The sequence below is a fragment of the Buteo buteo genome, chromosome 5, assembly GCF_964188355.1.
Source record: "Buteo buteo chromosome 5, bButBut1.hap1.1, whole genome shotgun sequence".
Classification (NCBI taxonomy): domain Eukaryota; kingdom Metazoa; phylum Chordata; class Aves; order Accipitriformes; family Accipitridae; genus Buteo; species Buteo buteo.
The window spans coordinates 49,799,629-49,813,380 of NC_134175.1; the positions used below are offsets into that span (position 1 = coordinate 49,799,629).

General features: G+C 42.5%; 1 protein-coding gene across 13 annotated transcripts in view; it reads right to left on the reverse strand.

The window, feature by feature from the left end:
• Positions 1-2,677: 2,677 nt before the first annotated feature.
• GTDC1 (glycosyltransferase like domain containing 1) overlaps positions 2,678-13,752 on the reverse strand; it is a 184,264-nt gene continuing 173,189 nt past the window's right edge. For 4 of the 13 annotated variants that reach the window (XM_075028954.1, XM_075028955.1, XM_075028958.1 and 1 more), the window contains 3 exons: positions 11,542-11,612; positions 10,749-10,840; positions 7,880-9,197 (listed from right to left, as the gene is read on the reverse strand). In XM_075028954.1, coding sequence (XP_074885055.1) covers positions 9,000-9,197; positions 10,749-10,840; positions 11,542-11,612 — 361 coding nt within the window. In that variant the 3' untranslated portion in view covers positions 7,880-8,999. The other 9 variants (XM_075028960.1, XM_075028963.1, XM_075028957.1 and 6 more) reach the window with 7 other exon arrangements.

The window sequence follows — 13,752 nt, forward strand, 5'->3', positions numbered from 1 at the left end:
AGATGGGAGGTACATTCTACCCTCCCAGTTATCCTGATATAAATTCATTCAAGATTTATATTGGTGTAATAGAGAAGCAGAATTTGCTCCATGATTTCTAATGAACTGCTGGCTCGGTCTTTAAAAATGCAATTAGAAAAATCTAGCCTCCTAATTCAGAACAGCTTTGAGCTAAGTCAGAGGTCTCGACGCTGCAAACAGGGATGGAAGCCGGGCTGTACCGCAGCTCCTCGCGGTGCCTGCAGCACGGCCGGAGCGGGGCTGGGAATGCTGGAAACGCTTTGCTACAGAATTCCCCAGTTATTTTAGGATTTTCTTTTCTATTATACGGGAAAAGACAGTTCTCATGTGGAATAAACCTGCGTTTCCTGTGATCTCAAGTACTAAGACAAAAGGATTGTAGGATTAGGTGCCTGGCCTGCTCCCGCTGCAGAAGGCGAGGAGCGGTCTGGTCGGAGCGCTGCCCGGCCAGGCTGGCAGGAGGTGGGAAAACCCGCTCGGCTTCGACTCTGCGCCGAAACTTGTACCCAAGCGCTCGCGGTTGCTGTGTCGGTGCAGGTGAAACATCAATAAACACGAAAGTAAGTCAAGGTCTAATTCTTGTCATTTTACTCGTCAGATTAGGTCTCGGCAGTCACCGCTTACTCATGTGTGTAGGAACAACGGGACCGAGATCCCAATTTGTCTCTCTGACCTTTTGAAGCGAAGGCTTTCAATGAAGCGGCGCGCAGCGGCTGTCTCGTTTCATCTTCAGAAACTGCGAGGCACGGCTCCTCAGGTTGTTTCGGTCTGCAGCGGGCTGGTGGGGGGGGAAGACGGCCTCGCGGGGGGGGAAATATCCCCTCCGACCACCTGGAAGTCCTACCCAAACCCTCCTGACTGAGGACCTGGAAACAGGGTGGTCCCCGACATGAGGCCGACCTGAAGGTCCTAGGAGATGCGCTGAGGACATCGGCATCCCGGCTCTAGAGCAGCTGCGTATCTTCGCTAAGAAGGCAAAGAAATATCAGAAGACAACGCAGCGTTGCTGTTTATTACCCTGCAACTAAAGTTCTCGCAGAATTTCTATTAGAGAACGTTATTTGCAAGGGCTCGTGACTCGGAGGGAAAATTTTCCATCAAGACGAAGCCTCGCTTACCAGACCGAGCTGGGTATGGTTAAAGCATCTCTGAGGAAAGCCAGGCAGAGCACCACCTCACCGCGGAGCTGGGCGAGACCTCCTCCGGCCGCGGGCCTCATCAGGGTGTGTGCTGAGGGCAGCGGGAGCCTTCGACTCGAAACCACAGAGCTTTGGTGTCTCGAGTCTGCTCACCACAAGCCCTAGCGCGACATGAACAGCATCTCCTCTTTCCTCTTTATTGGTTCGGAGAATGACTCACTGTGAAACTTGAAGCGCTTCGCTTTAATTGTACCGTGCCTCAGTTTCCCCATCGGTAAAGACAAAAAAATAATTTCTGATTCGCTCTCGCCAGCGCGAGGTGTGATAACATTAGCAAACACCTATGATACACCCCGGTACGAAGGGTGAGGCAATCCTGTTACTTGGCTCTGCCCAGTACCACTACCACACCTACGCACGCTGTCTTGAGAAGACCGCTTCTACTCAACCACATTAAACGCCTAGACGCCAAGCCGGGCTTTGGTGGAGCAGAAATGAGGAGGAACCACCATACAAGACGGAGGACTAACCGCAAAATTGCCACTCTGCAGTGCTAGGAAAACAGCCGAACACTTACCGCTGGGTTTTTTGATTGATTGCTTAATGGAGCAATTTTAAAGAGAGGTCCTGCATGCGCTCTCTTGTAATGAAAAAGGACGGTTTGGCATCTTGGTGGCGTCAGAAGGCATGACGTGTGCGGAGGAGGACTTACCGACGTCGTTCGCCTGCCGTGGACGGAGCTCGGGCAAAGGAAAGATGCTGCCGGGATGGGGAGAGGAGCTACCCTGCCTGACACGAGGGAAGGCGAAACCACAGCTGCCCGCAAAGAGAGGTCTTACCGGGCTTCACATCGCAACACCTTACCGAGAGTCCTCTTCTTGCTTCTTCCCAGAGCAGAGTTGAAAATCTTGGAATTGTCATAACGTTTTATTATCACTTGCAAAACAGATTCTACTTCATCAGATAAAGACACAATTGCATTCATTGACTCTGACACAAGGATATGCATAGTGATAAACATACAGATAGATGTACACACTTACACATGAATGAGATATGCTAATTAAAAATTGCAGTGGGCACTTTATTAAAAATTTATTGTACAATCTACATCTTCAAAACATTTTACATCAACAAATATAGCAGCTTGACTGCTGGAATCATAAGTGATTTATCTTTAAAAGACTGTATTTGTAACTGGATGCAAAGATTCTTGATGAACTGCCGTTACATTTAAACTACTGGTTTTTATTGGAAGTATTTTGACTGTTATCTGTTTGTTCTCCATCCTTGAGAGAAATAAAACAAGTGTCTCGGCTTTCATTTTATCGGATAGATGGCACCATGTAGCATATTTCCCATGCTAGTTTGAATTACAGCTGTTTATCTTTCAGCTTTCTTTAAGATTAATTAAATGCAAATGTAACTCCACGAATCATGGGATTACCTGCCAGACCCCTTATTAATACCTTCACTTAAAAACCCCCGTGCCAGAGAGTCATTAATTTGTAGGGGAAAAAAAAAAAAAAAAAAAAAAAAAAAAAGAAAAGTGCTAAAGCAGCCCTTTGCCTCCAAACAACCCGGAGATGGCTGCCCAATTAGTCCGGCAGCGTTCGGATCCTCCTTTCAGGCCCTGTGGCCCTTTGAGGACACAATAAGGCTCCAATGATAACCTGGCAACCTAGGTAGAAACTCAGCCAAGTGTGAGCGTTTGAAGCTGCAGCTTGGCTGCCATCGTGTCGGCGAAAAGAAAGAATTCAGGCACCATGTCATCCAGTACAAAGGATAAAAACAGATTCAACCGGAAATTCAATGTGGCACCACATATGGGATACATGAGTGCGGTTACACAACAGGCCACATATTTTTTTTGAACAGTCTCCTGCATGTGATGCCGAGGACATGTGTAACCATCATAACGTCTCTAAGAATCTGTATTTAATTTGAGCTGGGGTGGTGGCAGGGATTGGAGATCTGAAGCCGCCACAGGTTTGTGGCAGATGGCTCTGTGTCAGCTATGACAAGCAGCCAGGCTCGGCTTCCTCTGCAGATTTTCTTTTCTCTCTGATCAGGTAAATATGGGCACACTCTGGAAACTTCCACAATTCTGCCTGAGGCTGCAAGTTTGTGACTTAGCCCCATCTGTCACAAATCTTCCCTCGGTTCTGCTGCGAGCAGAGACCTGAATTTACCGCCGAGCGCTGCCCAAGAAAAGCCAGCCGTCTCGCCCTACGAGGAAGCAGAAGAGAAAAGCGCACGAAGCCGCGTTAGATGCTGGGACACAAAAGGGACCTCTCTCTTTCTCCCTCTCCTCTCTCTGTCCCGAAACGAATCTCTGCAATGCCCGGGATTTCGGGAGGGGTGGAAGCCAGTTGGTTGGTCAGAGAACGCTTACGCGGCTTTAGTTGGCAACGGGGTGAATTCTGCATATTTTTTTTTAAAGACAGGTAAGCTGGTCGGCAGCCCCACGTTATTTGCTCCTGGGTGAGCACCGTCAAACATCCGTCTGCTTTACTGTCGGTCTCGGCCAAGGACTGAACGCCCACGGGGACCGACCTGCCTCTCCCACCCTCAGACACGGCAGAACCATGAACCAGCAGGAGCGAGGGTCTAATTCTCCTGCTTGATCATCATCAGTCTGGCTTCCGGGCTTTATTTTAGAGTAACCTTGGAGAGAATAAATTCAACGCTTTTTTGGGGGAGTGATAACTGCAAAGGTCTGGGCATCCGTCTCTTCATAGAATAGTGATTCGGTCAACAGTTCCTAAATACACAGAGAGCCAGAGAAGCAAAGGTTTCACATAAAGCAAGATCTGCCCATGAAGAACAGGCAGCACAATAAGATGTCAGTAGCAGTACAGCATCTTTTATGAAGTAATCAACTTATTTGTTTCTTGTGGCCTAAGATCAGAACTGAAGCAATTAATATCTACTCTGCCATCATTACACTTCAGAGTTAACCTTTAGAATTTAATAAGGACTGTTCATCTATTCAGACCTGCCGTTTCAGGACAGTTGCAGTTCAAGCAGACAGTACTGATTTGGCGCACGTTTTATGCACTTTTTAAAAAAATTACCTTAAAATTAAGAATTGGAGGCAATCACCCAGCACAAAACCTGAGATTTGGCAGGCAAGACAGCAGAGTGAATTACAGAGCCCATTTGTAGCGGGTCAGCTTTACTCTGTGACCCAGCTCCTTCCCTCTGTAAATGCGTATTGGGGAAGAATCAAGGTGGAAAGCAGCTTGTAGTAACTACTTTTTGGAGCTCAACTTTCAAAGTCCAGGCACCTTTGGAAACCACCACCAAAAGACAGCACTGGTTTAGACGACTTGGGTGCACCGTGAGGCCCAAATCAGAGCTATATAATATTCCTCAGTAGAGTAACAGTGTTGCCTTGAACAAGCTGGTCTGTTCTGCAGTTTCTTATAGTGGCCTTTTAAAACTCATCTCTTTCCTTCCACCTTTAAACAAAGCCCAGCAAATGTTGGATGCGAGCCTACGCAAGATACGCTGGTGAGTACCTCGCATAGGATGGTCCAGAACACACTGACCAACTAAAACAGGAGGAAAACAGTTTCAGGCTTTCTTTCTGAAGGTAATTTGAATAAACTTTACTGAAAAAAAAATAATTTCATGGTTTTTGCGACTTTTCTTTTAAAGTCCTATTTCCTTTGACCCATTTCTCCACCTACCATTTTGCAGTGGCTGTGGTTCCTCTGCCAGCTTTCACTGACTTTCAAAAACTAAATGGGAAGCTATCTAACATCGTTATAATAAAAAGTTCAAAGTCCTGGTGTTTGTGCTGAAAGATGCGCAGAGAACTGCTTTCTTAATGAACGCTTTCTTCCTGTCCTACAGGTGCAGCCAACTGCTACGAGCTATAGACCAACATTTTCAGAGAGCTGAAATCTCCTGGACAGACACCTCAGAGAGCCAAGAGCAAGGCAGAAGTTCAGGTGCAGGCCACATACAGCTGTATATATATGTATACTAACGTATACGTCTACATAGATGTATATTATGTCAATAAAAGTAGGGCTGGATCCCAGAATGACCTAGCAGGCAACTTCAACATCGTACCTGCTAGCTCATTTCTTCCACGGTGAGGATCTGCGTTAGCCAACAGAGCTCCCTCTGCCACAGCTGCTTCCAGACCCACGTGCTGCTTGAAGACCTAAGGCTGACCCAAAACGCTTAAATCGTGTCCCACGGTCCAGCAGATCTTCCCACCAGCGCAAACCTCCTAAGCTAGCTGGATTTCACCTGTATCAGCCACACATATGGGAATGAAAAATGTCAAGACTCGAGTCTAACCTGGATGCGACCCTGAGCAACGAAATCCGACTTGGACGTTAGATCCTAGTTTGCAGCTGGCCCTGCTTTGAGCAGAGGCTGACCAGGTCACCTCCAGAGGTACCTTCCTTAATTACCCTATGACTCGATGGTCTAAATAAGTAACCGAAGTTTCCTTTCACGTAAGAAATCCTTATGTTATATACATTTTACATAGGATCCCATGCTTAAGCACCAAAACAGAGATGGGAGAGGATGGACACAGCACGCTGCACTCCAGAGTTCCCAGGCTGCTATAACCTTCCGTACAGGCTCTGAGAAGCAGCTCTAGAGCACCTCTGAAATAATTTTAAATTATACTCACTGGAAACTGAGCATCTCAAGGGGCAAACGCAAGTTTCCCACTTGTGCTTCCAACCTCCTTCTGACCTGCACCTACTGCTAACCAGGCAGAAGCACAAATTCAGTACAATGCCGTCTTTTTTTCTCTGCAAACATGCTCTGCTGATGAACAGAAAGCCAGCAGGATGGATGGCAATACTTGTACTATTTGCATACCCTATAAAGCTCTAAATTAACTTTATCAGCTCAGGACAAAAGATCTGGAGAACACTGTAAGCAAACATCTGCTCAATATACATTCACCATTAAAAAGTAAACAGTAGGTTTGGCTCCATAAGGAACAGGTTGAAAATTATCAGAGTACAACATATCACATAAACCGATGGCATGGCCTGGAATACTCCACAAAGCAATGATCGCACCAGCACAAAAACAGCTCTCAAGCATCAAAATGGCTTGAATGATGAGAGATTAGAATATAAACATGGAATAACATTCACAAGGAGAGACTGAAGAGACTGGGATACTGTTTGACAGATGCTTATAAAATACTGAATGGTATAGGAAAGATGGACTGGGAGCTCCTGCTTCCAGGCGAACAACTCCAGAACGAGAAGACACTCAACGCAACCGAAGGTGGGGAAACCCTGAGCCCACTGAAGGAAATGCTTTTAACACCGTCTGTAAACGTAAGATGAACCGCTTTGCTATAGGAAGACGTGAAAGACAAGAACAGGGGTTTCCAAGCGCCTGACCATCAAATGGAGAACTATTACGTACAGCCTGGCCATACTTAATACCAAAAGGTAATGAAAGATGATAAAATGTCCAAGTCCAGGTTTAGGACCAATCTCTAACTCTAAAAGACCAAGGGAAGACCTTTAATACCCTATTTCTACCTTTGTCAGCCTTCTCCTGAATATCTGATGCTCACCACTATCAAAACCACGGTATTAAACACGTGGCGTGCTGGTCCAGAGCGGCAGTTAGCATCCTTACGGAAAAACAAATTTCTCGTGGAGTTTTGTTGGGGAGCGGGTGAGGATAAGGGCAGAGGCATCGTCCCTGGCTCTTACATGGCCTGTACAAGAACTACGAGCGACTACGGCTCCTTGCAACAGGGTGGCTAATGGGACGCGCGGCATGAGGCTCCCCTGCATCCTCATGCGTCCAGCGCCCCGTATCCTTCGGCTGAGAATGCCTCCTGCTGATTTCCTAGCTATGTCTAAATATTAAAGCTGGATCAGGAGCAGTTTTCCCTTCAACATGTTTTCCTGAAACACCAAAGATACTGCTTTATCTCAAATCAGAGCAAAAAGACAAGGAAAAAAAGCAAGTTTTGTTAGAAATGCCCTATACAGCCAAACCCTGAGACTGGAAACAATTCAGATGTCTACGGTCTAACTGGGATCTTAATTTGATTTTACAGTAGTTTAATCCCTTTGAATTCAGCAGACTTCCTTCTACAGTGGTGTAAGAAAGACAAAAAATCACGCCATGTGTCTTTTCATAGGCAGGTGAGCTTCTGTAGTGTGATGGAAATGAGAAGATGAATGTCAGAAAGTGGGCCAAATTCTTTTCTCCTTTAAACAAGCATGAGTGAGAGTAGGATTTTACTGTAGGAACTGAAGCTGACAGCATGTCAACCAGCACTCATTCAGCTGGGAGGGCTGGGAGAGATTATTTAAAGTTGTCAGCTCCTTCCATGCCTGGCTTTTGGCAACTCTTCTTGTCCCTTTCCACTGTATACTCTTTATACATGCTGTTTTAAATTAAGAAACTGAAGTGAGGGAACTGAAAGGTAAACTTAAAGAAAATAATGCAGAAACAAATGCTTTGCCCTATTTTTTTTTTTTTTTTTTGTAAATTTTAAAGCTACTAGATAGGGAGCTTGCAAACACTGACAGGTCTTATGGTGTACTCTGATGGAAACGGATGCCCCGTTGTTGTTACTTGCTTCATTCTGGTGCTTACTTTGGCAACCACAAATACTGAGAACCAGTGAGCAACGTTTGATCCCGTAAAACTAGAACAGAACAAATAATTGATAACAAATGAGGCTTGCTTTCCACTCATCTCAATCTTCTACTAATAACTGGTAGAAGGCAATGTCGAAATGCAAATGAGCCAGCCTTGGGTGCTGTGGGAATACACAGGGTAAGTAAAACATCATTTGGAAAGGTTTTCATAGGTGCTTCCATTACGAACACTTTAAAAAGCCTGCCAGCATGAATCTGCTCCGTTGAGTTAAGCTATAGCAGTTTAACGTCCTGTCTGTGCATTTTCAGAGGGATATTCGTTCCGTCCGGCTCCCTAACCGGGCTGCCCCGCTGCCCTTTATCTCCCTTTTGCCCCAACTTTGTCAGCACAAGCACTGAGGCCAACCGAAGGAATAAACTGCCTGTTTAATTAGACCGCTGTCTAATTATTATGGATATCCTTGGTAATAAAACCCCAACAATATGTAAAAGGATAACCCGAGGTACTTCTGTTGGTGATTACCTCCTGATCTATGAAGCAGAATCCCCAACCAGTAGAGAAAGGTGCTGTTTGCTTTTAAAGCATATTTACTTTCAAGATTTCACAGACACTTTACGAACTTCGGGCAGGGAGCATGTCGGGAAGGTTTGCGAAAGAAAAGTAGCTAGTTAGTCTGCACTACCGTGCTGGAGTCCCTTTTCTCTTCCACTATCGTACATATAACATTACACTGATCTGAAAAAAGTGAAAATACGGTGGAAGTGCTGCACACCCTTCACGATTTCACTCTTTTCAGCTTCCTAAAAGGCAGCATCGTTCCAACCTTAATGACATTAACAGCACCTAAGTCAGCGGTTTTCTAGGAGGTTTTGCGGATAGTTTCATTGTGGAAGGAAGACTTGGCATACGTGGGTGTAGGTACAAAAAGACACCTCTAACAGTATTCTCCGAGCTGATCCAAAGCCTATTAAAGGCAACAGGGATCTTTTTCTCTGGTGCTCACAGGTTCTGGATTAGGCTCTGCTTTACTCATTTTAAAACGATCCCCTGTTCAGCTCAATCGCTACCTGTTGCAGACATTGAGTCCGAACGCTCGGAAGATGTGAACGGGGCTGCACCGTTAACGGTGCGCGTCTACGAGGGGTAGGATAAACACCTTCAGCTTCTGCCTGCAAATCATCCCGAGGGATTTTTATTTATTTTAGTTTTTTTAATCCTTTTTCAAAAAAAAAATCCTTCAAGCAAATTAGCATTTTGCTTATGGGGCTCGTGCACACTTTTTAAACCCATACTATTTGATAGCAGTACTTGCTCTACCGCTCCTTCCATGTGTAGCGTACCTTGGCTCTGTTTAGGAGCTGGGGATCCACACGTAGAGAGAAGATCCACGTGAACCCAACTGTTAGCTGAGCTTGAAGCCTTGGGAAATGTCAAGGTAAACGTTTAAGGACTGGCTTCCCTTTGAAGGCACCACGTATAACTATACGATACTATTGACTCAAGAAGTAATGCTGAACACTGGAAGTGTTCAGTCAGCATTTTAAACTATTATGAGCTACCTTCTGAACCATTGCCAAGTTAATAGACAATGAAAGATAATGAGCTTGAAATTGGGTGTTAAATTGCATTTTTGGTTCTCTCCTTTTTTTTTTTTTTTCTTGAAGTTTAACTGTTTCCTCCAGAAACAACATCATCTTTGATGTATCATTATGTAAACGTCTATTTTTAGGTCACAGAAAAAAGTCAGGCGTGGGCGAAACCCTCGCTCCTCCTGCTACATGTGTGCGGGGAAGGGGTAGAGAGGGAGACGACACACAGCGAGACCCGACGCTTTCTGGTCCCCAGAGGGAGGAAGGTGGAGAGATGAGGTTAGGTCTGCCGGCAGCATGAGCCTCCAAATTAAGGAGGAGATTACTCGACTTGCTCATTAACAGAGCGCCCGGACGGCGACAGCCAGGGAACGCTAAAAGGACCGCGTTCGTATCGCACGGGTAACACGAGGAGTATTTCCACGTGCTCCTGAGCTTTTAAGGACTTTCAGCTGAATTCAGGGTTTTTTACAACCTGAAACACCTTTGTCGTGCAGGGGTAACGTGTATCCAACCTGCCAGGACTGTAAAAGTCATAAACCGCTGTAAGTTTACACGTCAGCATGCAGAAAACAGCAGTTATTTTTCTAAGAGCGGCATCGTGTAATAATAGCTCTTCACTGGAATAATGTAAAATTTAGTGCTTCATCTACAATCGCGTAATTAAAAAAAAAAAAAAAAAAAAGTGACTCCTAGCAGTAGAAATACAGCTCTTAAAAACGTGAAAGTCGGTCTAGCATTGAACACTCGCTCAAAACTTGAATGGAAGGTCTGCCACTGAAACTGTACTTTCTCTACATAAATAACTGCAAAGAACAGGACACGATAAATACCGGTAAATTATGCTTCCGATAAACTTTTTTTTACAATCAACATACCTTAAAAAGCAAAGAGTTAAAATAATCATAATGATGAAAATAATTCAAGTAATCCCAAAAAGCAGAGAAATCTTACCTGATACCAGTCACCTGCATTTTTTTGCAGACTGAAGATTAAATTAGGATAGGAAGGTAGGCTTATCCTCATTAGGATAATTGTGGGATCTTTCTTTTATTTTCCTTTTAAACTAATGAGTTGCATTAATCCAGGTTCATTTTTATAAGCCTCTTGGGTCCAAATGTAAAGGACAGTCATTTTAGAAAACAATAAATTAAAAAAAAGCATGTAGCATGCATTAAGTGCACGTATTTCATAAGACCTAGGTTAATACAACTGGCATCTAGTTTAATTAATCCTTGTTAGTGTAACGACTAATATCCCTCCCTAGCATGTTTCCTTTAAACATTAGTATGTTAATTAAATGTTGTTTTTTTAAGGGTTTTTTTTTTCCTTTGTACTTCAATATGGCATTATATCATGTAAAACTATTCTGAACAACTACCTTATAGAGATGTTTCCTTACAATATCTGGTCTCTTGCAGAAATTCTGAAGCCTTTTAAAAAGCTGTTCAGGTGTAGAATACAGATATTCAGCTGCAGGAAAAACAGATACATTTTTAATGAAACAAAAACCTCAAAGCACACACTCGATATTAGTCACTTTACTAATTAAAAATGCATATTGCTCTGTGCCGCCTCGTGTTTTACATTATTTAAGCATGATTTTATAAGGTTACCTCAGCTCACAAGGATGTTTAATGCTAAATAAGACTGTGTAGTTGTGCTGTTTAGACATCTCCTTTGGGTGATTAAAATACATTATTCTAATGTAACACAATGCATATGTGATACATTTAGTGATGAGATTTTTCAAAGAACTGGTACTACATTAGTCTGTATCCTGTACCGCAGTTGCATACTATTAACTATTAAATTGTTTAAATAATTTGGTGTGATTTTCAGGCCTCGGGTTTTTTTTTTCTGTGTATCAAAAAAAAAATCTGCAAACCATTGCAGCATCACTGACCTTTTAACAAAAATCTATCATTACGGGTTGTGTATGCTAACAATGAAGAATGCTATTTCAAAACTTGCTTTTGTGTTATCTTAAAAGAACAGATGGCAAATATAAACTTCGTCTAATGTATTAAAACACATAAAATTTTCCTTAACACTAACATGTTGGCTTGCCAAATAAACAATTGCTTTTGCTCAAGTTTATTCTCAAACTTAGGATTTTAGCACGAATCGCGTTATTACGTTTCAGCAAAAAGAATATGCAACAAAGCAGCTACCTGGAAATATCTCTGGGTACACCAAGGCTTTGGGACACAGCGGATAACAGCCGCAATGTACAGCTTCGACCCTGAAGATCAGAAATAATAAATACACAAAAATAGACGTTAGCGAGCCAAAAACTTATTTTGGCGCAAGAGCATTGAGGTTGACTATGTACAGCAAGAGCGAAACCTTTTTTTCTTCAGCAGCATAATCCTTCTAAATGCCAAAGTTGCTCTTTTTAAAGAAAATTTTATTGATCATATGAATTACATAGAACAGAACAGCGAGCATATGTTTTGTTCGCTGAATAAATCAAAGCGCAGCTCTGCATTTTTTTGTTTTTTAAATACTGTTTAACACATTTTATAATCAGCAGACAGACACATGTAACAACATGGTGAAGTATGGACGGCTTTTCTTAATAATGCTGCAGCGAAACAAGGGCACACGTGCGCACGTTTGGATACGTGTGTATGTGTACACAGACGCACACGATCGCCGTTACCTGGCAGAACAGATATTCTCCTTAGACTTTCAGACCCCAAAGGTTACAGTTAAATATAGCCTGGGAACAACGCGCAGCACGCTTCAGGCTGGGAGATTTTAGCTTATCCACATGCTTCAGATAATTTCCTTTATTTTGCGGGACATAAACTGTTGTATTTTTTAATAACTACCGATGAGATTCCTTTGCCAAAACGTGCGGTGCTTTGTACTTGTGGTTTTTTTCAAGGAAGAATTCACATATCTCCTGTAACATCAAACCCAAACATTTTATAATTGCAACGCAGTGGCGCAAAGTTTTCTTGTAGCGAATCTAGAGGAAAAGGTATCCTCTTTGTGCTTGCATTCTAATAGCTGAACGGGTTAAGGCATCAAGTTTTCAGTTTATTTTTTTTGCATAATGACCATTGATCTGACATAATGTCCCTCCAAAGATACAACTGTAATTTCTGTTGGCCAGAAATTACACAGTGAAATTCAAAACACTTCTTAAAATATGTTTATTTTATGAGAGTCTTTGAATTTCCTCCAACATGTTGACCATACGAGGACTTTATTTTTAACTTTGGTTTCCCTCAGTCCCCAGGAAAAAAATATCTGAAATCTCGACAACGTTCACCTTTTCTATTTTCACTGACGATCCAAAAGGCTTTCGCTACTTTCATGTGCATATCGGGTTTGGTACTTTATTACAGGCACCCAGAAGGAACTCTGCTTCCTTTAGATCTACTCAGTTTTAACCAGGAAAAAAATAAAATCAAGAATAACATATTCCGCTTTCATGCTAGAAAACTATGCACATCCACAAAACCCAAAGATACACATTTCTCTGCAAATGCTTTTGCTAAGCAATGATTGCTAGTTTTTTTCATAAACTTTTAAAATTTGTAATTTATGTTTTTTTTAAATAACATATGCACTTCAGATTGCATTTTAAACATTAACAACAATTTCAAAGTGTACATCGTCTAGCACTATATTTTTTACCAAAGGGAAATGTTTCTGATGTGTGATTTAATTGATGATTTCAGTTCTTAAATATTGTGTCATATGTCAAAGCAAATAGATTTTTAAAGTTTTCTTTAATCTAGGAGAAAAAAAAAAGAGTGAAACTGTGGACATTTCAGTAATAGCTCAGATCACTAAGTTATGTTAAAATATTTGCTTTTTAATCATATCGTCTGCATGGGAAAAAAAAAAAAAAAAAAAGAACAGCTCCCTAAAACAAAACTGCAGGCCAAGATGCAATCTGAGTCATCATTTGAGTATGCAATTTCCCCTTATGAAAAACCTCTATCAGGATCATGAATTAGTAAAATCGGAATTTAATGCCTCTGTAGTTTGCTGGATAAAAGTTAAAATCTGGAATTTTTTCATTTGCAAACCGTCTTATTTGCATAGTCGGTTTTTACCTCACCGCACCAAAGTTTCCATGCGTTTTCTGACAGGTCTTTCCCACAGGGCAGTTACGTCTTGCTACAAAGCGGGCACCTTTCAGATGCCAAGACCTATAGATCGAACCGAACAGGGCAGAGCACACGCAGAGGCAGGCTTTCGTCCGCAGACGGCCAGGGAAGCTTTGCGATTTCCACGCGTTTCTGGCCTTTTCCAGAAAAGTATCATATCATAACAATAATACAATTATTCTTCATTTCAATCCTTAAGCACTACTAGTTAAATAATAAATAGAGTTCCGATTGATCTATTGTTAAAATGGCTAG